The 26,772-nt window shown below is 39.8% G+C and overlaps 1 protein-coding gene across 2 annotated transcripts in view; it reads right to left on the minus strand.

The window, feature by feature from the left end:
- Positions 1 to 1,324: 1,324 nt before the first annotated feature.
- LOC117530845 (annexin A11-like) overlaps positions 1,325 to 26,772 on the minus strand; it is a 35,833-nt gene continuing 10,385 nt past the window's right edge. Inside the window, exons 2-14 of one of the 2 annotated variants that reach the window (XM_034193785.1) lie at positions 25,932 to 25,969; positions 22,720 to 22,863; positions 22,512 to 22,599; positions 13,180 to 13,274; positions 12,928 to 13,041; positions 12,630 to 12,720; positions 9,944 to 10,023; positions 9,793 to 9,849; positions 9,613 to 9,706; positions 9,427 to 9,522; positions 1,966 to 2,024; positions 1,663 to 1,785; positions 1,325 to 1,555 (exon numbers count right to left, since the gene is read on the minus strand). In XM_034193785.1, coding sequence (XP_034049676.1) covers positions 1,496 to 1,555; positions 1,663 to 1,785; positions 1,966 to 2,024; positions 9,427 to 9,522; positions 9,613 to 9,706; positions 9,793 to 9,849; positions 9,944 to 10,023; positions 12,630 to 12,720; positions 12,928 to 13,041; positions 13,180 to 13,274; positions 22,512 to 22,599; positions 22,720 to 22,863; positions 25,932 to 25,969 — 1,139 coding nt within the window. In that variant the 3' untranslated portion in view covers positions 1,325 to 1,495. The remainder of the gene's footprint in view (positions 1,556 to 1,662; positions 1,786 to 1,965; positions 2,025 to 9,426; positions 9,523 to 9,612; positions 9,707 to 9,792; positions 9,850 to 9,943; positions 10,024 to 12,629; positions 12,721 to 12,927; positions 13,042 to 13,179; positions 13,275 to 22,511; positions 22,600 to 22,719; positions 22,864 to 25,931; positions 25,970 to 26,772) is intronic. The other variant, XM_034193787.1, reaches the window with a different exon arrangement.

A 26,772-nucleotide genomic window follows, 5' to 3' on the forward strand; every position in this document is an offset into this window, starting at 1 on the left:
CCATTTATAGGCCCAATGCACCTGCCAGTGTTCATAAAAAGTGGTTTAGGCGTGAAGATATCTTTAATATGTGTAATAAACATCCCGAAAGCCAAAACACTGCAGCTTTAATATCCACAAAATTTGATTTACTTTCAACATCAAATTGAAACATCAAATGAAAACGAAAGACTTTTACAAAGTGCACACACACACACACACAAATACGCTCATCAGCCACTTTATTAGGTACACCTACTTGATAACATTCCACGTCCATTAAGAGGCAATAAACAGCTGGCATATGGGTTAAAACAGCGTAACAGCCGTTTTAACCCATATGCCAGCTGTTTATTAAGGAATTAATTCAACATTAATTCCCTTTTAAAAAGTTCCTTATAGAGATGGACAGTTTTATGACATTTGAGAGTCTACAAGCTTAATATTGATTATATATAGTTCAAATTCAACCAGAAGTCCATCTAAATTGGGGGTTAAAAATGAACATTCCACCTCTCCCAGTGTAAAGATTTCCAAATAAGTCCACAACAAAAACAAGCCCCCACGCACGCATCACGCACGCGCGTAATCGCAATTGCGATTGCCAACCATGGAACAGTCCACTCGTCCACAGCCAGAGATCATTTTCAATTTCCACTCGGCCAGAGAATATTGTCCAGGTCCACTTGCTCTCAGGTTCGGATCGGGTGCGCACACATAATGTCTGATCGCAGCTCTGCCTTCAACTCAAATTCTGTCAGGATTGTGGCACATTAGAGAGTCCGTTATATCCTGAAAATAGCGTCTGAGTTTTTCGAGATATACAGCTACATGTCCAGGCACATCCGTGATCACAGCTCCACTAAACCAGCATCCTGCTACACAATCAGCAGTGTTACAAGTTCCAAAATCCAACAGACTGAAAAAGTTAAGAGTTTCGGGGTGAAGTGTGTCGTCTCCTAAATCTGAGCCACTGCTTTAAAAAAAAAAAAAGAAGAAGCTCAGAAGCTTCATTACTGGACAGAACCGCATTCATTTTGCTCTGTCTGTCTCTGTCTGGGATGTTTCTGTTTTGCTCTTAACTACGTCACAATTGCCAAGTGACAGGTTTTCTGGACATGCACCTGTTACCTCGCTTCGGGAGAGGAATAAAAAGCATCAGAAACCACTAATTATGAGCGCATGTGCACAGAGAGATGTATAATCATGAGCAGTTTGATGTTGTGTTGCTAACCTGGTCGTTAAAAAACATGCGACATGTTCTTTAAGGCAGTTCTGAAGGCAAAAGGCGGACCAATCTGGTACTGGCAAGGTGTACCTAACAAAGTGGCCGGTGAGTACCAACACAAGTAGCATGAATATTTAATGTTTATATTTGTCATTAAGTACAAACTTCATATCACTGGATTGTTGTCAGGACAAATGGTTACATGCGTCACACGTGACACACGGTTCTATAACATTGCTTACTGCAGACATGGAGACTGTCTTATAAGAAGTGATTTTTCCCATTTCTCTAGTCGCTCCCTCCACACAGCTTCAACAGCAGCTTCTTGTAGTCTCCAGATGCATCACCCTGACACAAACAACAAATTCAGACCAGTCCACCGCCGTTCAGGCAAACGAAGAAGGAAAAGCAGCTGAAGTGATGGCTGCTCCTACAACATGACCGAGTGGACCTACCGAGATGTGGTTGTACAGTGATTTTCCGTAATTCTTCACGTACTCCTTTCTGATGTCCAGCATGTCCACCTCAGAGCGGGACACCATGATACGGATGAGGGTTCTGTCCTTAGTTCCTACTCCCTGCCAGCAAACACATTGATATTTGGCTCAATACTGCAGTGATGTTGTATCTTCTGTAAACACTACAGCAGACTGAACTGTCACGGACACTGAACTACAATACTGAACTACCACAAACTGTGTGGCATTTAGTCACGTCTATTATAAATGTGAATAATGTGAGATGATGAGCACATGTACCTGCATGGCATTGTGGAGCCTTTCTGCAAAGTAGGCAGGGGTGTTCTTGATGCACTTCACTAGAGAACAGGAGCAAATACTGTTAGCCACTGCATGCAAATACAGAAACTAAACGGACTGCATTTATATAGCACTTTTCCATGCACTTTTTCTGCATCAGATGCTCAAAGCGCTTTAGGGCCCTGTCCCACTGGCATTTAGGAGGATTTGCATATGGATTGCGCACAAAATTGGCCCATATTCGCCAAACATCCGCAATATCTGTGTAACATGCCTGTATGAGTCGGCCGTCATCCAAACACGCCCGTGATCATCCGCAGAGGCACGCATGTCCGCAGCCAGGATTTTTGAGCTGTTCAAAAATCTGAATGCGGATAATATCCACCTTACATACTCCATATATACTCAATTCATACACAATACATACTCACTCTATGCGCTGTATATCTGCCGTTAACCGCTGATATCCGCAACTGATGGGGATTTGCGGCTTGGCAGCGGACCAGGACAGTGTGTAAAACAGATATATATCGTGCCCATCATGTCCACATCACAAACTAAAATATGTTGTAGCGAATGCATACAGATTGGCCATGAATAAAGCATTTTTATTACATCTGCTTTGCGGACATTCTGTGAATGCCTAACAAAAACGTCACGTAAACCCAAAGTGTGGCATAAAACGGCATACCTGCCAGTCAGTGCCGGTCCGGCTGTGTAAATCCACAAAGACGTAATAGCTGCTGCAATCCAGGACTTTTATTTAACACCAACAAAAGGAAGAGTTGCTGTTTACCCACAACTCACGCTGACGTCTGTTTTCTGTGACACTCTCAAAAAAACAAAACAAAACACCGTCTCACACCCTGAGCGGCTTCCCCCCTCCCGCTCCCCAAACTCATGAACAGTTAACCCTCGAATGACAACAAGAACATTAACTCTGTGATCAACTTGTCCAAGTCCAGCAAATGCTCCAGAGGCTGTATTGTTGGTGTGAATAGTGATGCCGATGGCCCGAGTGCGCTTCTTTTATGACTGCAATGCAGATGCCGTGCACACGCAACATGTGCGTGATGCATTCATAATACACCCGTAATACTGCCGTGATAATCTCAATGCGTCGGATCAGTTTCCTCACTACATGCGTTTTATAACCGTGATTGTTCATCATATATTCGCTATATATTATTAATATATCCGTAATTCATACTGGGACATTTGTCATTTTTGGCCATTTTGTTGCGGATGACAATGAACGCCCGCAATTTGTGTACTCAATTCATGTGCAATTAATCCTCTCTCCAGTGGGACAGGGCCCTTACACATTAATGCCTCAGATTCACCCCAATGTTAAGTTGCTGCCATACAAGGTACTCACTACACAGCGGGAGCAACTAGGGGATTAAGGACCTTGCCCAAGGATCCTCTGGTCTCAAACCCAACTCTTTAACCACTAGACCATCACCTCCCATGCAAATACATAAACTCAATATGAAACAAGAGCAATCAGAGATTTCTGACGTCTGCCAATGGCTGACGTGTACACAAAATAAAGGATATGTGATTCACATCATGACCTGGACTTCACCTGGATCCGAATTCCACAACACAATGAAATAACTGTATACTGATCCAGAATGAACCGAGTGATCCAAGATGTCGCAATCTGATATTTAATTCACACGGTGAAACAAAGTAGTGTTTTCCCGATCTTGGTTTTACATTGTGATGTATCCTTCTACTGCAGAACCTGCATATTGATCTAGATCACTCCCAACAAATCCTGAGACAGAATCTGGATCTGGATTTCCTCCAGCTGTGTCTTCCATGCAGTAATAAATGATAAATGGACTGCATTTATATAGCAATTTCCATCTGCATAAGACACTCAAAGTGCTTTACAATAATGCCTCACATTCACCCTAATGTCAGGGTGCTGCCACACAAGGCACTCACTACACACCGGGAGCAACTGGGGGATTAAGGACCTTGCCCAAGGGCCCTTAGTGATTTCCCGGTCAGGCTGGGATTTGAACCGAGGATCCTCTGGTCTCAAGCCCAACAGCTTAACCACTAGACATCACCTTCCCTAGTTAATAGCTAATAGCAATCTGTGTTGCAAATCTGGTGAGAATCCGTGGAGTAGTTTTGACATAATCCTTCAAAGACTATATAAAGTGAAATCTTGAATCCGGATCTGGATCACCTCCAAAATTCAGTGGAGTGTTCCAAGACCTAATATCTATCTGTAGTCCAAATTTGGTGAGAATCCGTGAAGTAGTTTTTTGTTTTGTTTTGTTTACTTCATCCTTCAAAGGCTATACAAAGTAAAATCTTGATCCAGATCCAGATCACCTCCAGTATTTATTGGAGTCTTCCATGACCTAATATCTCCATCTGTGGTGAAAATGTTTTATCAAAATCCATGCAGTAATTTTGATGTAATCCTGCTAATAGACAGACAGACAAATAAATAAACGCTGATTATTTTTTATGTCCTTGGAGGACGTAACCAGACCAGCATTGACCCTATACTGCATAGCCAAGTCCAACCACAAACTTGTGGAGATGTAGAGGGGTAAAATCTACAGTAACAAGTTTTACCATAGGCCATGAAGCCCATGCAGTTTTTTCTCGTACCCAAGGTTTCAAAAGGTGGGCTTCCATTACCCTCCAAATTATGCAATTTTAATTAGTGAATTAAAATACACTAAATGGAAACACGTGTATTACGAAAAAGAATTTGTCACACTGGAATAATGGTGTTACACTTGCATGAGATGGTTTTTCAAGTGATTCAAAAAAGCCATACTTCACTAAACTGCAACAAAAACTTTTTCCTCGATTGCACATCACATGACATATAGGAAGACTCACATGACATTTTAAAGTACATGGTGTGGTACATGTGTTTGAAGGAAGACATGGAGAGCTCGTTAAACCTCAAGAAATGACATTACGGCAATACTGAATTTGGAAAAGAAAACAACAAAATGGCAATATTTAACAGGCCTTACTCATCTATCGAAATGACCACTGGAATTACATTTCTCGCGAGAGCCTCACTGTAGTGATAGTTATCGTAAAAGTACAAAACCTAGCAGTTGTATTCCATCACTCAGTGGAAATACTATCATTTTGCAACTGTGTTTTGTCAACCTTTGGAAAATATCACTTAGCATTTGCACAAATTTGTAACAGAAACCACCCTGCAATAGACTGGTGTCCTGTTCATGGTGTACCCCACCTCACGCCCTATGACTGCCAGGATAGACTCCAGCCCCCTGTGACCCTTGATTGGAGTAAGTGCATACAGAAAATGAATGACTGAATGATCTGTCCAAGTTCTTAGTGTGGTGAACTTGTAGACAAAGTTTCACCTTGATGCATGACATCTTTCTTAAGACATCACACACGCAATGCTTTGGGGACTCAGTCTCCTAGAATTAGAATCAAAACACCCCCAAAGCTGAACATGTCAGAGGCTATAGTGAGCTGGCATTGTATACAAAATTTCAAGGTGTTACTTAAAAGTCTTTCTGAAGATATGACATACACAAGGTTTCAGAGACCCCAACCCTCTGGTGACCATAATTTGAATTGAAATGTGGCAAACCTCAAACTTGTCAAAGATCTTAGTGACTTGATCTTGGGCACTACATTACATCTTGATGCATGAAGTATTTCTTAGCATACTACAGTCAGGAAAATAAGTATTTGATCTACTGTCAGTTTTGCAGGTTTTCCCACTTCCAAAGAATGAAGAGGTCTGTAATTTTTATCATAGGTACACTTCAACTGTGAGACACAGAAAAAAAAAAAAAAAAAATCAGAAGATCAATCAAATTGTATGATTTTTTAAAAATTAATTTGCATTTTATTGCAGTATTTGATCCAATAGAAAAACAGACCTTAATAATTGGTACAGAAACCTTTGTTTGCAGTTCCAGAGGTCAAATGTTTCCTGTGGTTCTTGACCAAGCTTTCACACACTGCAGCAGGGAGTTTAGTCCACTCCTCCATACAGATCTTCTCCCGATCTTTCAGGTTTGGAGTTTCAACTCCCTCCAAAGATTTTCTATTGAGCTCAGGTCTGCAGACTGGCTCAGCCACTCCAGGATCTTGAAATGCTTCTTATGGAGCTCCTTAGTTGCCCTGGCTGTGTGTTTGGGGTCATTGTCATGCTGGAAGACTCAGCTACGACCCATCTTCAATGCTCTTACTGAGGGAAGGAGGTTGTTTGCGAAACATGACCCCATCCATCCTCCCTTCAATATGGTGCAGTCGTCGTGTCCCCTTTTGCAGAAAAGCACCCAAAAAATGATGTTTCCACCCCCATGCTTCACAGCTGGGATGGTTTTCTTGGGGTTGTTCTCATCCTTCAAACATGGCAAGTGGAGCTGATACCAAAAAGCTCTATTTTGGTCTCATCTGACTACATAATCTTCTCCCGTGCCTCCTCTGGATCATCCAGATGGTCAGTGGTGAACTTCAATCAGGTCTGGACATGTGCTGGCTTGAGCAGGGGGACCTTGCTGCCCTGCAAGATTTTAAACCATGACGGTGTCGTGTGTTACCATTGTAATCTTTGTGACTGTGGTCCCAGCTCTCTTCAGGTCATTGACCAGGTCCTCCCGTGTAGTTCTGGGCTTTCTCAGAATCATCCTTACCCCACAAGATGAGATCTTTCATGGAATCCCAGACCGAGGGAGATTGACAGTCATCTTGTGTTTCTTCCACTTTCTAATAATCATAACAGCTGTTGTCTTCCACCAAGCTGCTTGCCTGTTGTCCTGTAGTCCATCCCAGCCTTGTGCAGGTCTACAGTTTTGTCCCTGGTGTCCTTAGACAGCTCTCTGGTCTTGGCCATGGTGGACAGATTGGAGTATGACTGATTGAGTTTGTGGACAGGTGTCTTTTATACAGGTAACAAGTTCAAACAGGTGCAATTAATACAGGTAAAGAGTGCAGAATAAGAGGGCTTCTTAAAGAAAAATTAACAGGTCTGTGAGAGCCAGAATTCTTGCATGTTGGTAGGTGATCAAATACTTATTTTATGCAATAAAATGCAAATTAATTATTTTAAAATCATACAATGTGATTTCCTGTTTTTTTTTTTTTGGTTGAGATTCTGTCTCTCACAGTTGAAGTGTACCTACAGTAAAAATCACAGACCTCTGCATTCTTTGGAGGTGGGAAAACCGTGTTCAAACATATGAACTCCAGAAGAAAGCTCACAAAATGATGCCTCCTGCTATGCCACATGAGGTGCGTGCATGTGTAATACATCGGTGGGCACAAACTGGTCAACATCTGTGTTGAAGAACTCATCAGGTTGGTTTATACATATAACTGACAAATACAACGTGCAAAAGAGAGTCCAATTACCTCCCTTTGAAGATGTCTGACCGTTAACCACAGAGCACCACACTGACTGTGTTTCTTAATGACGGATGTAAATAAAGTCCAAGACATATTCAGTCACTTGGGAAGTGATGAGACTGGCTTCCTGTCTAGAGTGTATCCCGCCTCTGGCTCCACCACCCTCCATACATAATATTCACCTCCACAAAATTATGTTATTATCCGTTATTACGTCCACCAAGGACGTAATAAAATCATCAGCATTTATTTATTTGTCTCTCTGTCTGTTAGCAGGATTATGTCAAAATTACAGCATGGATTTTGGTGAAATTTTCACCACAGATAGATATTAGGCCATGGAAGACTCGATTAAATTTCAGAGGTGATCCAGATCCGGATTCTGGATCCAGATTTCTCTTTATATAGGCCACTTCACGCATTCTCACCAAATTTGGACCACAGATAGATATTACGGCATGAAAGACTTCACTCAGTCTTGGAGGTGATATGGATCCAGATTTCAGTTTGTACGCTTCACTTTGTTGGATTTTGAGGATTACGTCAAAACCACTTAACAGATTTTCACCAAATTTTCATCACACATTGGTGTTAGGCCTTGGAAGACTCCATTAAATTTTGGAGGTGATCTGGATCCAGATTCTGGATTAGGATTTCACTTTGTAGACTTTTAAAGGATTATGTCAAAACTACTTCACAGATACGGCATCACGATGTAAAACCAAGATCAGGAAGACACTATTTTGTTTCACCTTGTGAATTAAATATCATAAACATCTTGATCAGTCGGTCCATTCTGGAGAAGTTTGCAATTGTTGCATTGTGTTGTGGAATCTGGATCCAGGTAAAGTCCAGGTCACGATGTGAATCACATATCTTTTATTTTGAGTCCTTCTCAACCCTTGGCGGACGTCAGAAATCTCAGACTGCTCTTGTTATGTTGTTAGTATTAGGGATGGGACCAATCCGTATCGGGTTCTGATACCGATGTAATTCACGTATCGGAAAATACAGATCCAACCCGCGACATTTTCCGATATGTTAGAAGAGCCGCTATGAATCCTCTCAACTGCTGTTGTTTGTTTTCTGCTTGTTTACTGCCGAGCGGGAGAAGGAGAGGTTTTCTGAAGCCGGGCTGTTTGAGAGAGCTCTCTTCCAGTGTTCTAGCTGCAGTTAGCAGCAAATTTCTGCCTGGCTCTCGGGTTCAAACTGCCTGTTGGTCGAGCACAGATTTTCCGAAAAATTAACTGAATTATTGTAAAAAGATAGCCGCTTCACTGTCCCGAGGCTGTCAAACGCTATGAAATGCCAGCTTGGCATGCAGCCAAGGAGGACAGTGAAAAGAGATTCTGTTCGCTGAAAAGGAAAAAGTCTCCATTAGAATCCTTTAATCCATTAAAATCGTGAGCGTCGATGATATTTATTTTACAATTGAAAGGCTTTGTGTTTACCAAAAGTTTGAAGTTTGCACAGCACTTAAACAGTGTGAGAGGGAGAAAAAGAGAGTGAGAGTAAGAGAGAGAGAGAGAGAGAGAGAGAGAGAGAGAGAGAGAGAGAGTGAGAGTGTGCTGTCTTTTCTCCTTAAGTCTATAAAAAAAATAATGTTTTCACCAAAACATCAAATCTAGGCTTTCATCTTAGATACACCTTCTGGCAAATTGTAGCTCAACTTTCAGGTCTCCTTTTTAAGAAAATCCTCAAATAAAATCACCAATAAAAATAACAGCATTAAAGCAAACAGTGCTCTGGTATCGGATCGGAAAAGTATCGGTATCGGCAGATATCCAAATTCAGGTATCAGGATCGGATCGGAAGTGAAAAACTGTGGATCGGTGCATCCCTAGTTAGTATGATTGAGATTCCAACTCTTCAAATAATCATTAAACAGCAGCCCGTCAGCTTGAAAACTCCACTTCAGGCTTGATCCATCTGCAAACATTTGTCCAGGAGAACATAGTGAAACAAACATATTGAAGAATGTCTTCAATATGTGTTTTAAGCTTTGATCCTTTTTGGAGGAAAGCCAGAAAACCACGTGACTTTGACTGAGCTAGAACGAGAGTTGGTTTCAGAACGTACCCACTGCCACCATGCCGGATTCCACGTTGCCTGACATTTCTCTGCAGATGCTCTTCTCGATGTCCCTCCCACACATCTGCTGGTACTCGTGAAAGACTAAGACAAGAGACACAGCACCAAAAGGTGAAAAGGTGAAGGAGACGTCGTCTGAAGAAGTTCAAGAAGAAAACCCGTCTGCATATATACCTGCTAGAAGGTGAGGCTTGCTGCGAGCACACAGGATGGCATTAAACTGAGACTCATCAGTTCCTACCTTGTTTTCCCCAGCAGCATACAGTTTCTGTTGCACAAGCAAACACAAATAAAAAAAGGAACGCAATACAGCATACATTCTAATTATTTCATAATGCCAACATTAGTTGGTACCTGAGCATCCTGCTTGGCCATGGAGATATCAACGGTTTCTCTTTCATCACGATTTCCCTGGAAACAGACATTAAACATGATGTGGATGGAGGCTTTGTCAACTTTGTCAAAAAAAATCACGAGGAATCACGTTGTATAAGGTAGACATTACCTGGGAAAGAGAAACCAGGAGTCTGCGGAAGTGACCGGAAGTGTCACTGCTGATGGCGTCCTCCAGTTTTTTCCCGTACTCTGGATGGAAGATGTGGCTTTTAGGGAGTATATATTCATCTGATGAACTTTTTTTTTTTTTTTTTTTAATTAGTGCAGGCAAAACACTTACAGACATGACACATTTTAACAAAACCTACAAACCAAGCAAGTAAACCACTTTCATACCCTTGGAGAGTACAGTAGATAAACAGTATTTGGATGAGTACAAATTATGGTACTTTGTTTATACTCATATCCACCATGTACATAAACATGTACCATACTGGTCTGAATATAAGACATTTATTTTTATTTTTGGGAAAAAAAAAAAAACATTGAAAAAAGGGGGTATGCTTATATTCAGGGTCCAGGTTTTACATGGCATGTACACTGGCAACAGCAGATGGTGTCACATACCCATGAAGCGAGTGTGCCCATCAGGACCACTATTTGACATGAGCACTAATCAGCTCTAGTTGTTCCGCTGCAATCACATAGCAGCAACATTTTATCTCAAAGAGAGCTGCAGAATCACACCATGTCATGCACTTTTTACCTCCCTCAGACTGAAACAGAGAATGGTGTGTTATCAAAGTTTCAGAACAACTCCACGTCATAGTTCACATTTTAATCACTTCCTGTCATGCTTTTATTCTGATATTCCTGTTCCTAGTGTGTTTCTGTGGCTTTACTTTGTGTTCACGGGCATTTGGACATCCAGTTCATCTGCCCGCACATTTGTGTTTAGAATTACGCACAATTTAGCCACCCAGAGCCCCTCACTCCAGTGCCAGAACATTTAGCCTTTGTGCTCCTCTTCTCACATTTATTTCTTGTGTTTGAGGACCTATTACTGACCATGTCACCTCCTCATGTTTCCGAACTTTTCCTTCCATGTCTGAACACTGCTTCATGGTATATTTGCTAAGTGTTATGACTCTCTGCATCGTCTCCCGATTGCCTTTAGGTCATTCTCACACTGACGCTATTGCCATGCAGACTGTTTTCACTGTGTATCCTGTAGTCATTGATGAACTCATCCAGTCTGCTGTTAATCAACAAAATAACCTGGTGGAGTTGTTACAAAGAAACCTGCACCCTCTTTGCCCTTTTTGGTGTCAGGTTGACAGCTATGCTTCCCTTCCCTTCCATGAAGACCTTTTGTGGCCTGTCTGAAAATCCCCTGGAGTACATCACAGATCTTACATCAGTACACCAGTGCTGAGCGTGGACAAAAAATTGCAGGTATAAAAAATTGGCAATATGGCATGACGAAATGAGAAGCCAAGGTAGGCCAGTTGCACTGTTTATTGCACCACTGCACCACCACTGTTCTCTCTCATTGGGCCATTATTACCAATATTTTTTATTAAACAAAATTTGGTCTTCAGAAAGCATTTTTCAAGAAATATGTCTTTAAAAAAAGGGGCCGTCTTACAATCAAGGTAATCTTTTATTCCAAACCAACACGGTATTTGATGACTGATCACCCTTCCCAAACTAAGTGAAGGGTATATTTTTTTAAATCTGTATTTTCCAAACCGTTCCAACTTTTTTATAGAAATTGATGATAAGGATTGGCTTGACATGGAAATTACAGTATACAGCTACTAGTTCTTGGACATGGAGGGAGTTTGCCTGGAAAAATCTAAGATTCTTTATTACACCCAAGTTAAAGGTAAACAGTTACGGAAGCATCAGAAATGCTGGAGAGAATGTGGGATGATGGATCTTGACCATTCCCATATCTTCTGCAAATGTCAGACAAAATAACACCTGAAATGCTTTCGAATTTTGGAAAACTATTCATAATGACCTGTATAATTTTTTGGGACATGTAATTCCACTGAAAAAACAAAATCCTGTATTTGAAATTTTTTTGAGATGGCACTATTCATAAATGTGATGAATATTTGGTAAAGATAATGTTAATAGCAGTAACAAACAAAAAAAAGCATAACGAGGAAGTGGGGAAAGACAGATGTGCCATCAAAGGATCAATGGATAACAATGACAGAGGACATATTCCTAATGGAGAAACTAACTCAGACTGAGGTTACAGGAATCCCAAATGGACAAAAAAAAAAGAGGAAAAAAATGGACATTGTTTAAGAAAAATAATTAATAATGTGCAACCCAGATATATTTTATGTTGATGTTGTGTTGTATAAATGTGTTATAAAGTTTAACAAAATATAAGTAAAAAAAAAAAAAAAGAAGAATCACTGTGTTTTTTCAAAATGTGCATTTTTCAAACCGTTCCAACTTTTTCTGATTTGGAGGTTGCATGTGTCAGTCAAAGTAAATAGATTGTAAGTTGTAAGCACACCACACCAGTCTCCATCCACATGTGGTTTGGAGGTGTTAGTTTTTGCAAATGTGCAGTGCAAATCCTGTCTCCAGAACAGTGTCATAAACAGGATGCACTAATTTGCAGTTTGGAGTCTTGCCCATTTGCTTGTGCTCCGTCCCTACTTTGCTGAATCTTAAAGCTTTTCCCGCTGTTCTTTAACCGTGCCAGAATTACACAATCCACTATGAGGACAAAGGACAAACAGTTTCAGACCTGTCATGTTTTATATCAAAAGTGTTTTTTTTGGGGGGGGGGTGAAATCAACAGGATGAGTAGAAGAACCAGAACTCACGAGACTTGTAGACCTGATTGATTTCGTGAATTTCTGCATTGCTACGTGAGGAAAGAATCTCAATCAGACACGCTTCATCCGTCCCTGCACCCTGTAAGGCAAAAATAAATAAGACTATAAATTATAAAATCAATAAAAAACAATTATCACTGAATAGAAAGGCTTATATTGCTGGTTATGAGTCAAGTCTCAAACGGTTGTGCATTGAATCAGTGTTTTTTTAGTTTAGTCTGCTACGGCCCGATGAGTCATAGAGCACAGTTGGGATTTCAAAATCAAAATAACTTCAGTCTTTAACCTTTATGGCCTCTCTGAGTTGAAAAGCATCAAAGTATGAAGGACTCATCAACATGGCAAGCACCAGCTTCTCAAAGTTTCCACTGAGCTCGGACTTCAGATCGTGGATTAAATCCTAATAAATACACAGCAATAAAAAAAAGAAATAAATAAAACAAACAAACCTCTGAATAAAATCAGTGCAAACATTAATTGCTGTATAAAGTTCATGAAAACCCTACAGGAGAACTTTCAGCTTTTGAGAAACTCTTACCTTTCCATAAGTAGTTTTGTAAGCTGCTACCATAGGAACCCTCTGTTTGTTGGTGCGATTTCCAAGAAGTTCAATAATGGCGTTCTCATCTGTGCCTGTTAAAGATATTCATTAGAAACCAGTTAACGGGATGAAAAGGAAAGAAAGACTATGTAGACTGTTAGGTGGTAGTCATTTCAAAGAGCATGAACGTATGAATTCATGCTAAAAGATGATTTACCAATTACGTCTTGAGCTAGATCAACTTATCTATATGGAGACTAACCAGACCATGAATCAGAATCATCCCCTTTGGTTATAATCATTTGTTAATTTTGCTAACTGCATTAACACTGTTAAATGCAAAGTATAAAAAAAATGACACAGACCTCCGTTTGGCTTTTCACTTACAGTGTATTACTACTGATGTTCTGTTGCTGTAAAAAAATTTTAGATTACTTCTCTAATCTTGGTTTTCCCAGTTGCATGGAAAACAATGCCTTTGAAAGAGAAGTGCATTTAGGTTTTGGTGTTTGGTTTCATTTCATTACAAAGTGAAGTCATGTAATGTGGAGTTGTGTCAGGAAGGGCATCCGGCATAAAACTTGTGCCAATTCAACATGTAGGTCCTCCTTGAACCTGCTGTGGCAACCTCGAGTGAAAACAAGGGAGCAGCCAAAGAACTTACTTACCACACCAGTGGTAAGTTCTTACTACGTACATGTTGAATTTGTGCCAATTCAACATGTAGGTCCTCCTCGAACCTGCTGTGGCAACCTCGAGTGAAAACAAGGGAGCAGCCGACGAACTTACTTACAAAGTGAAGCTTTCGGAACCTTCATCCTACAACAGACCTACGCATTTAGAGACGCCTCCAAAAGACATGGAAAACATTTAGGTTTTAGACTAAACATGAATATGAGAAGACAGTTTAGACTTGTCAGTTTTTATTTCTTGGAAGTTACATCTACATATGGTAATCAAGGTGGTCTTATAGATATTTTGTATAAGACCACCCAAAATATGGACAAGCAAAAATACAAAAACATACAGTTGACAACTGATTGATTGTTAACGTTAAATAGCCCTGAATGTTTTTTTTCTTGGTTGTAGCCTTTGGATTGTCAAATTTTGCTGGATGATATGCTGCTTCAGAAAATATCACAATAGATGATAATATCACAATATTATCAACATCATTTTAAGATCATTTTATGCCAATGATATAATGATAATATCACAGAAAATGCAAGTACATCCTTTCAAAGAACAGAGAACTTTTTTAATTCTCAAGAATATTCAATGCTGGAATTGAAATGTGAAAATAATTCTGAATCAGTGATTCACATTTCAAAAGGGTGATGTGGGCAAACGGCCTCTCATTGCCTGAAGTAATAGGCCATTTCCCCATTTGAAGGTCCTTCTTTGAGCCTATGCAAAGTCAAATAAAATAATATAATTCAAGATTTGTCATACTTTGTTAATCTATTGTCAGAGCCATAACTGAAGACAATTTAAGTTAAAGTTAATTATGATATACATTTTAGATTTCATTATATAGGTAAACCCTGTTAACTCCCGTTCACGTAACTCGGATTTTGGCTTTAATCACGGTCGATCTGTGGACTTCAAAAATTTAGACGACTGTATAAAAGTCAATTTCGATTTGACCGTTTTTGGGAAGTGCGGGTGCATGTATAAATTTCGGCTCAATCTGAACCGGCGCAAAGGATCTAAAGCGGAGGGTCAAATTCAAAACTTTGAATCATCCAGAATCGTCCACACCAACAAAGCTCTCATTGCTGAAGTGCAGCAGCCTGAGGAGGAAGAAGAAGATCCTAAACCCACTCCAGACGAAGAAATCATCATCATCATCGTCATCATCATCATCCAGGAAGGAATCATGCTTCAAATGGTTGAAACTTCTGTAATATGGCAAGGCAAGCTGATTTTCAGGTTTTTTTTTTTTTCTTCTTCTTTTTTTTTTTGGTCAACCTCATGAAGTTGCTGCCCGATTTTGTGAACCCCAACTTGCGCAAGTTAACAGGATTCACCTGTATTTCATATCATTTGATGCTATGCCAAGGTCAAAAATAATGTTTAAAAAGTTAAAAACATTAATACTGGATGATCAGGGTTAGAAAAATATTTTTTTGAGCCTACCGGTCAGGACCAGTAGCACTAACTTTGCTACTGGTCCTCCTGGTCCAAGGTAGTGGCCCCAGGTATTTGGAAGCTCAGAGTCTCCGATGGCAAGCCTGAGCACAGCATTAATCATCACATCATGCGCATGTATTCAATCAATATTGCATTTGTAAATCTATAGCATGACAACATTTTTTTACATGATCCTCTGCTTTTATGTGAATGTATTGTTCACCTTATACTTTTCTGTAATTCTGGCCTTGTGCTTGTCTTATGGAGCTCAAACTGCCTTTACTCTTGTTATTTAATCCACTTGTCTGTTCTTGCTACGTGAGCTCTATAATATCTCTGATTTTTTTGGGCAACAATTATACCTATTGCTTCTCAGACTAGTATGATGAAAATTTTATGAATGGGTCAGGGGTCTGCAACCTTTACTGTCAAAAGAGCCATTTTTGTCCCGTCTTCCACTAATAACATTCTTCTAGAGCCACAAAACATATTTGACCTTTAAAATTAATGAATAAAGATAACACAGCTTATAATGTTTTTCTATATACAGTTCAACAATATGTTTTTAACTGTTCTTTTTGTTTTGTTTTTTATAACTCTAAATCAATAAAGTTTGGATGATATGAAAACGTTATTTTTATCTTCGTTTTACATATAGTCCCAACTTTTTCTGATTTGTGGTTGTTTCTTGTTGCATTTCTGAAATTACAGAACTGCTATAAAGAAAAGTGTTAACATTTTTATTTATTTTTTTTAACTTTGTAGAACAAATGTAAACACCAAACTCTTATAAAGAAGGAAAAAAAATAGCTGGACATGTGTTGGAAAACTGATATACGAGGTCTGTGAGAAAACTATCTGACCTTTTTATTTTTTTCAAAAACTATATGAATTTGAATCATGTGCGCTTGCATCAGACAAGCTTGAACCTTCGTGCGCATGCGTGAGTTTTTTCATGCCTGTCGGTTGCGTCATTCGCCTGTGGGCAGGCTCTGAGTGAGCACTGGTCCACCCCCCTCGTCGGATTTTTATTGTTTAGGAATGGCGGAGCGACTGCCGCTTTGTTCCATGAAATTTTTTTCAGAAACTCTGCCAGACAGCCAGATGGAAACCATTTGGAAGATTCAGATGGCTTTCGGTGAAGATTCTATCGGTATCACACGGATTAAGGACCATTAAAACTGGATTAAAAATGGCCCACGGCGGGGGAGGGCGCACTGCGCCCCGAGCGGCCAGACAGGCTGGAACGAGCAGATCACTTCCAAATTTAAGGCTCTATTGATGCAGGACGTCGTGTGATTAGCAGAGAAGTTTCGGAAGAGGTCGGGATCAGCACTTTATCGGCACATTCCACTGTTAAAGGAGATTTTGTAATGAAAGACGTGCGGACGGATTCGCGCGTCGCGACGCAGCTGCTCATGGTGCGGGACAAACAACACCTCCGTGTTGGAAACCATTCGTAAGATTCAGATGGCTTTCTGTGGCTTTTCAGTCGAGTGAGTATCCGAGAAATTGTTTAACAGCTGGGCATGTTCCAACTTCTCCTGTGAGACTTCCAACATGGAGGTGTTTGTTGAACAGAACAATGCAGGCTGATTTGGCTCCCCATGATTTTTTTGAAAATAAGAGGTAACTTACTTTGAAAAAATAAAATGTATTGCTGCAGCCTAATAACTCTGAAAAACAACATAAATTAGCAGCTTGTATTTTTATTCTGACTGCAGTCCATTTTAGTGTGATGATGAATTCATCATGTTTTCTCTCCTCCTCAGTCAAGTTTTGTACTTAAACATAAACCAACTACATTAACTCATGATCTAAAATAAGTACTTAGAAAAGAAAGAAAAACTTAGATAAGAAAATAAAAGCCTATTAAAGCTCAGAGTTCTCATCTGCTTTATGTGATTAATGCTTCTGATGATCACTGCGCATCGAGACACTATCCGTTCAGTCCCCTCCTCTCTCGCACTCTGTGTGTGAACCAGCTGCAGCAGCTCTGCGCGCACGCACGCACACACACACAGAGCTCATTCGAAAGACTCCACATTTTACACAGCTTTCAGCAAGCCGTCCACTGCTTTTTCGGCCGTCTTTTTCAAAAACTGATCGTCCAAATGAAGGCTGAATGGCTTGCTGTCCAAAGCTCTTGTAATCTCCAAATGGCTCGGTTATTTAAGGCGCAAGTTTGAAAACACTTTTAATCACAAGACCGACAAGATTTTTAACTAGACATCAGTCTAGCAGGGGAAAATATCTACTTGACATAGACCAAAAATAACTAGTCCGTGTCCTCGGACCAGTGGATTTCTCTACTCCTGATGGATACAGATGCCATATTCAAAATTTCCATACAGTAGTTTCTAGAGACGCACAGAGCTGCCGCCACGCACTGGAGCACCGTATGAGAGTCTCAATGTAAACTTTATTTTTTAATTAAACATTTTTAATTGGATTACATCTCATCATTCGTGTTGTATGAATTTACTGTGCAGTGCAGTCAGTGTTTTTTTGTTGTTGTTTTGTGATGTGTTGAACATATTTTGCCATGTTTAAGTTTGTTTGATTTTTTGCAAGTGAGGGCATCTCATAAAACCGCACTGTTTTTCCATGAAATCTTACATTAATTCATATGAAATGTCAACTTTACCATAATAAGTTGTTGGTGTCGTCTTCCTAAACTCACATGCAGCGGTCTGATCTACAGTGATTTAACGCAAATGTGGATCAGGACATTTTGGCTTTTGGCTTCATATTTCAGAAGAAAAAGGTAAATGAACCGATTACATTTATGCTTCAGGGATTTCTGGGTGGAATAGCGCCATCGCTTCGCTTTGACTAGCTGCCTTACTGCTGCATGAACGCCTCACGTAGAGCAGCTCGACCTTCTACAGATGGGAAGCAACGCAACTCCCTGAAATGTTGGTGACTTTTGGAAACAAACATGTAAAGAGCAATATATTGAGGCCAGAAAATTATCTTGTTCATCTTTTTATATATCAAGCAATAAATCAACATAGTATTTATCACAACAGGGGCCTGTACTACGAAGCGGGGTTAACTTACTCAGATGTAACCCAGGGTCAACCTCTTAAACCGGGGTTGACAAAACCTGGTTTTCTCAAGTGGTGTTAATCGGTACTACGACGCTGAATAAGATGTTGATTTGTTGAACCTGTGTTAACCTAACTGGAGTTTGTGCGCATTCACATAAAAGGGGCAGGTTGCAGCACACGTCACCATTTTTCAATGATGGTGCGGCCACCTTACTTTACCGAAGAAGAATGCACGATTATTATGCGGAGCTACGAGGAATTTAAATTAATGTTAAGGGGGAAATCGAACACATCGTCTGCCAATAAAGCAAGACAGGCTTGTTGGCAACGTATTGCTGATCGGGTAAATGCGTAAGTACAATTCAATTGTTCCCCAAATCTGTTACAGATGATTAATCTGTGGAATGTCTAATATGTGTAAAAAAAAAAATGACCCTCTTTCATTAATTACGCCCAGATGCAACACAATTCAGAAGTGGGCATAGGCCTCCTAATAAATATTAGGTTAATTTAATGTTTCCTAAATAGACTACCTTGACTGTATGATTGCTTTTCCTAATCCTGTCAATATTTCAGATGCAACAGCAGTGCCAAACGCACCTGGCAGCAGGTGAAGATGAAATATAAAAACATCCTTCAGAACGGTAGGTTTATATTCATAGCTTGATAAGCCCCACTTCGCCTAATTAATGGACATGCATTAGACCTATTTTGATATTAGTAATTACGCACGACTGCATAAAACCCTTCTTTGATTTGCATTGCGGATAAATGGCCAGAGAAAACGACAAATGCATCCAACAGTTTAGATAGAGCAAGTACTACCTTGCGAATCTCAGATGTTCAGCATCACCAATGGAATACATAAATTGTCCACTGGCAATATAGGCACAAGGCACATTATCTGCTCGATCGTCGGGGCATTGCTACACTGCAAAAAATTACTTGTTTTTACAGGAAAACACTGGCAGCTGTGGTTACCAGGGAATTCCTGTAAAACATACAGCAGCACAGTAGAACATTACAGACATAATATGTATATGGATTTACAGTGAATGAACCACGACTGACTCACATTAAAGGAACTGTTGAATCTACAAACAAGAGCTCGCTTTTTTGTACATTTAACTGCCGTATTTTTTACAGGAATTCCCCTGGTAACCACAGCTGCCAGTGTTTTCCTGTAAAAACAGTCTTTTTTTACAGTGTACGATGGGTGATGTTACAGACTTCTGGCCCGATCAGCTGACAAAGATAACGAATTCCCTCGGCTGAGAATCTATATCTTTCATAGAGAATATCGTCCGGGTATGTCAGCGGATTCTGGCGGTCTTTAAAAACCCTCGCCGTGCGAAGAGAGCTCCTCACAATTTGTGCCCCAATATCAAACGGATCATCCAGGTAGGCCGGCATTGTCTTCGGAGTGATTGAAGGTGGATGGACGGTACTTATAAAGGGAGTGGTTAAGCGAAAACCTCAAGCTAACCAAGAACATAACCTTCTCGGAGCAGGTTTGGCGCACAGCATAAATTGCCATGGCAGCATACCTCGATCAAAACTTATCCACCTTTTGTAGTACGGGTTAACCGGGAAGTTACTCCACACGTCATCAACTTACTCCCGAAGTTACCCTGATAAGCCAGTAACCCCGCTTCGTAGTACAGGCCCCAGGTGTATTTGGGTTTCACCCTCGTCGAATCCAAGTATTGTTCTAAAAGGAAAAGGCAAAATGTAGACCAGAAAGCCATCTACGGGATAAAAGCAAGACATTTTGAAGTTGAGAAAATAAAGAAAATTGATCTAAGGCATTGCACAAATATTGGGGATAGCCAACAACAATTTGGAATGTCCTGAAAAATAAAGCAGCCACAGGTCTCCTGCAACAGACACTGAAAAGGCCAACCAAGGAAAACATGAGTTGATGACAGAAGAATTGTGAAAAGCATGAACAAACAGCCAGTGGCATCACCAATGACATCACCACGTCACCGATTTTGAATAAGACAGACAATAAAAACATAAAGGTCATGGCACAAGATATACACCTCTCAACATCAGAGATAAGCCACTTCTATGTACGACCAACATTAAGCTCTACCAGTGTAATGGAAAAGCTAAAATGTCAAGGTAAAAAGGTGCTGCCCCATATCCAAACATAGAAAATCATCTGTGAAACATGTTGGAGGTAGTGTTGTAATTTGGCTTGCATGGTTACATTTGGAAAAGGCTCACTAATGTTTACTGATTAAGAAACTTTTAGTGGTCACAGCAGATGGAATTCATAAGTCTGTACAAATATTTTGAGACAAATGCATCCAAAATAATCAGCAGGACCTTTATCAAACAGTAAGGCAAACACCCAACACATGCTGCCAACTCAACAAAGGTCTTCAATGGGGGACAAAATGGAAGGTTCTGGACTGACCAAGTAGATGTACAGACCTAGACTGAAAGGTGAACCCCCTGAAACAAATAACTGAAAGAGGCAAGTGGAAAACCTCAGAAAAGCACAAGAAAAAAAGAAACCAACTGTGTGATATCAGTGAGTCACACACTTGATGCAGTTCTTGCAAACAAGAGATAAGAGATAAGTGTGTATGCAATATTTTGCCCCAACTAAAAACAAATTGAGCTGACCGATACAAAAGGTGCTATGTTCTACATTATTTAACACATAAAGACATAAAAATCTATTAATTAAAAAATTAAAAACTGGAATTCTTCTTCATTATTATATATCAAGCAAAGACCCAAAGTCGTCAACAAATCTAATACAGTTGCTAACAAGGTGCTGTTTTTGTTACGTTAAAGTCACTGGTATGTTTTGTTCATGTATTTCATAATTTGATGTCCAGTCTTGATCCAAATGCTGCTGTCATTTTCACTTTTAGGCTTTTGGCTACATCTCTGAAACTGGGCATGTCACCCCCACCTAGGGTGCCAAAACGTACCACCCACCCCATCACACAGTGGTAGCTATAGCCAGGTAGGTGTCTATGAAGGATTACACAGGAGTCAACGTTGAAAAATACGCCAACTATGTTGAAAAGTACACCATTGTGTTTGTTTTAGCATAAAGATTACAAGAAGGTGAAGTTTGGCTATCTACAACAGAATGTCATGGAGCTGTGGGGCAAAAAGTTCAAACTCAGTTTCTAAAGGGGTCAAAAGTTAGTTGCTTCAGTTCTGGTAAAAATGATATAAATTATTAGTTGAGTTAATCGGGTTCTAAAAACTAAAAGTTGGCACCATCTGTCATGCTTCGTTATCATGTTACAAAGTACCATACATATGTCCTGTCATAGAATCCAATGGACATTGACCTTGTTTGATCATTACTTTGCAGACAAAGTACTCAACACAGTCAAAACTATTCCATTTATCAGTCTTATTTATGTTTACCTTCTTTAAATTGATCAGGCATACCTCAGGCCATATTAATACTGAGTGACCACAAGTGTCCATGTAAAACAAGTTTTCCATTGTTTATGTCTGGCATGGAGACGCATAAAAAGATGAATTTGATAAACAAAATTTGCGTCTTTGGCTCACCTGTATTGTTCCTCTGAATGAAAATAAATAAATAAATAAATAAAAATACACAAATAATCCAAACATGTCTGTTGGCATCCCCACTTGTTTAGAATGCACTATAGCAGGGGTCACCAACCGTGTTCCTGGACAGCACACACCCTGTATGTTTTTCATGTCTACCTACTTATATCAGACCTGATTTTTTTTAATTGTTTTTTTTCTGGTCTTGATTGGTTGAGAACACCTGATAAGAGTTAAGTACCTGGGAGTGAAACAGGGAGAGTTATAAAACATGCAGGGCAGGAGCTCTCCAGGAGCAGGGTTGGTAACCCCTGCTCTATAGACTTTAAATGCAGAAATAGATGCACATTAACAAATGAAATGAAGCTAAAAACATAAAACATGAAATATCTTTGGTCAACTTAAGAATCGCTGTTTGTTTGTTTGTTAGTTAGTTTTTTTTACATTTTCCGTACCATCACAACTTTTTCTGATTTGGGGTTGTATTTTTAAACTGAAGAAGTCACTTTGAAGAGAAACAGCATGAACACCAACAAGTCAAGCTGCTATACGAGTTCTTGATGGCCAAGTAAAAGAAAAAACACTAACCAAAACCCTTCATTGCCTTTCGAAGAACTTCAACATCTCTCAGTGGATCAGCTCCTGGATAGTCTTTCATAGTACCCCTGTACCCTTTCTGTTGATAAAAAACACACGCAATAATATGATAGAAGTTACAACAGGTCTTGCTGATGTGTTTTATCTACATGTGCTTTGTAAAATCTTTTTGGACTGTCCTACAATGAAAACATCTTACTGGGATGGCAGGTGCATGTGGGGTAGCTGCAGGTCCACCGCCATATCCAGGTTGTGAAGGGTTAGATGCAGGGCCTCCAGGATAATTTGGCAAGGGCTGACCTGGTGCTGGGCCCCCTGGGTATCCCTGTGGACCACTTCCTGGCTGCAAACACGTGATAATTACACAAGGAGAGGTTTAGGTAAATGAGAATTCAACAAAGAACTAAACCTTGGTCAAACAGTCAAATACAGCAGTTAATTTTAAAACTGTTCCAATATTTTGTAAAAATTTAACCAAAATAAGAACAAAACTTGCGGAAACGTTTTTAAAATGCTTTAGGTCATCAACAAAGCCAAAACTCACATCAGGTCAAGTGTGGGAGCATGTGCTGGAGCTGGGCACTGCTGTGCCCACCACACTACAGAACCTCCCTAGGTTATAAGTTACAATCACCAAGATAGACAACCGGCCTGTCCTCACCACACCAATGTCACCATCCATGCCACAGCCAGGTGATACATGGGCAGACCCTTGGATTCATCCAGTTGCTGGGATCATCAACACTTAGGCATTTGTATGTAAGAAGCTACCTATAGAGAGGAGCTCCACCGCACAACTGCGCATGCGCATCTCCCCATCGAGATGAGCTCACCCACTGAAGAAAACCCACGTAACTTTTGTCTTTACATAAAAATACAGTAATGTCTCTTTTCAATTTAAAAAAGTAAAGACTTGCATGTACACGCTGTCATTAAAGCAAAAATATTGTTGTTAGATGACAGGGCAATCACATCGACGGGGAGCTCATCTCGATACACGTAACTGTCGATTTGCGCTACACGGAGCACAACTCGACGGGGGAGCTCATCTCAACAGAACAATCTCACAACCACCCAGTAAGCGAAGAGGCACCAGGACCCTGAAGACTTGAACCTTCATTCTCCTGCAAAGTCATCAACATCACCAAACAAGTCAGCCCAGTTCTCTCATGCATCTATAGGCTTGTTCCAGACGTTGAGTGACCTTAGCAGCCAAGCTCAACAAGTTTCCAACTTTCACAGCTTACATATACACTGCTGATGGCTTAATCCAGGAATCACTGAAAGCTCGACTCGAACGCAAACCAAGACATTCAGACTCCTTACTCAGTTCCTGAAGTGCTGCAATCAGAACATCCATTGATTTCATAAACATCACAGCATCATCTGTAATGTAAAGTCGAGATTCAGAAATTTTTGCTCACGGTCACCCAAGTCACTGGACCGCACATCTTTACGCAATACTCGGTCCATGGAAGTACTGAATAGAGTGCAAACCCCAACACTGGCCCAAGAAGCACCAGATTTCACCAGAAAGAAACCAAAGACTTTGCCTCCACTCTGTATTTAGGTTGACTGTGATGTAATGTAAGCAACTACCATGAGCTACAAATTAATACTTTTTAAAATTTTTGATAAGCATGCACTCTGTGAGGACTTTAAGTCTAGGTGCATGCACAAGTGTTGTAGGTACCTGCATTGACTACGCCTTGGGTCTAGAAGACAACCACTCAAGCTGACAACTGGTTCATCCTCACCTCTCAAAAGTAACCATCCAACTACCGCAGCCAGAAAAAGCATGGGCATCCCCTGGGGCTGATCCAGCAGCTGGGATCCTCAATACTGAGACACCTATGTGTTGAATCATGCACAGACAAACACACCACATGGCCAAATTGTCTTAGCTGGCACTCCTTCACAATGCAAGCAATCCTCCTCATCATAGTCTCCTTAGTAACTGCTCATTTCACACAGTCACACCATTGATCACCAAGGATTCTCCAAAGAGACCTGGTACCAAAGACATCTAGTCATCACCAAAGTCAGTGTCAACATCCAAGTCTTTCAACCATACACAGGAAGCACAACGACCATAAATACTTGGACCTTCATTCTCCTGCAAAAGTATCAGCATCACCAAACACCTTTGTCCATCAACCTCATGACTCCATGAACTCTTCCCAAACGTCACTCGACCTTAAATGCAGAGGACCCACAGCCATGAACGTCTCTGTCGAGACAAGTGAATGTCTCTCCAAGTTGAATACTTTCAGCACAAAAATACACTTTTTGATGGCTGAGTCCAAGAAATCATTGAAAGCCTGGATCTTAGTCGTGATCCAGATTAACTGCAAATGCACATACTCCAATTCCTCACTCAACCTGTCAAGCGCTGTAGTCCAAGTCTTCACTGATTCTGCAAAGATCATAGCATCACCTATGAAGTCATGGTCAGGAAACCTTTCCTCCCCAACAAAAACACATGTGAGCTCTTCAGTGAGGTTTATTTTTTACAAATATAGTATCTACAATGGGTGAAAGGTTACCATCTGTTAATAACTGTTATAGTTAACATTTTATTCAATTCATGATATTATGGTGCATTGTATATTTTCTGAAAATACTTTGTGTAAACTGTCATTTATGTAACAACTTTGTCAAAATATCTTTTTTTTTTTTTTTGGTTATGCACAGAAAATATGCAACCTCAACAGAAATAAGCTTGTACAGTGCCTTGCAAAAATACTTAAACCCTTTGAGGTTTTACAGATTTTAATGTTTCATACCATTTCAAGCACAAAAAATAATTTAGGCTTCTCTATATTAAGATTTCTAAAATTATCCTCCTTAAAGTCAAACTGAAAGGAAATCTCTAAAAGTGATCCAAATTAGATAAAAATACCAATACCAAAGTGATGCATAATGGCACCCTTTGGGATAACACATGTAAATCATTGGTTTTATTGCCAGTTTACTTTTGGCAAGTCAGAGGATGGATACATGTACATTTCCAAATCACTGAATATGCCTTAGACTTCATTTACATGTCATTAAGAAATACAAACAGTATAGTCCTGCATGGTAAATCTGTGTGGATTAGGCAGTTCTCAAAATCTGAGTGACCGTGCAATATGGAGAACAGTGAGGGAACATAAACAAATTAAATGTAAATTAAAGCCCAAACTGGTGAATACCTTTACAAGCCACTGTATATGCTTGTTTGTTTTATCATCCACAATTTTTAATGTTATTATATGCATGGATTTTATTGTCAATAAAAACCCCAACTCAAACTTTACACTGTGTAAATGAAGTGAGTTGTAAAAAAAATTTGATATTTATCTGAAATGTATAAATATATTATTGCTGATGTAGCACTATGGAGGTAATGACTGGTAAGACTTAATGTACCGTTCCATAACTGCCTGGTGCTGCACCCCAGCCTCCGTCTGAAAACAAAGTATTGACAGTGAGTTCATATAGACAAAATATAGCAAGTACACTGAAGAAAAAACCAAAAAAAAAAACATTTGTGTTCTTGTACTTTTTCCCCCTGGCATGTTATTTTTCATTTGAGGTTGTAGCAGGGGAACACATACAGAGCCTGGACACTACATGGTCAAATGCTAAGTGTGCTGAAATGTTTAGTGTAATATATCATTTTAAAGGGTAATGTCTGGAGTAATAGCCCTGAACATTTCAGAGCTTAATGCCTGTTCATTATGGAGATACAGCAGATTTAAACAATACACTTAAATCACCTCGACAAGACTACTGTAAATCTAGAACCTGTTTTTTTCAAGGTACAACTAAATTAAGGAATTTTAATATTTCTTGTGATTACAATGTAAACTGCCTGAAATGTAAATTCAAAGCAATAACAAGAACATTGAAGAACCACATTTATTTCAACAGAACACATTTGCAGTATCAAAATAATCAAGCTAGGGTGTTTAAAATACCGGTCACTAAAACAGTCTTTTCCATTTAGTTGGACAATTACTTATGTACAACTGATTGTAATTCCTAACACAGTGCTTTTTCATGTGCAGGTAGTTTGACATTATAAATCCAGTTAACAATGTGTATTAATACACCACTTCAGACCTGCAACACACAAGAAAACCACTTTTACTGCATTAGGATCTGTGTAAATGAAAGCTCTAAAGACCAAGTACATTTCCTTAAATACTAACAACTTTCCATCCGATCACTGGTTCTGCTTGACATAGACAACAGGAGTGTACAAGAG

The sequence above is a fragment of the Thalassophryne amazonica genome, chromosome 18 (genome assembly GCF_902500255.1).
Source record: "Thalassophryne amazonica chromosome 18, fThaAma1.1, whole genome shotgun sequence".
In the NCBI taxonomy this organism is placed as follows: domain Eukaryota; kingdom Metazoa; phylum Chordata; class Actinopteri; order Batrachoidiformes; family Batrachoididae; genus Thalassophryne; species Thalassophryne amazonica.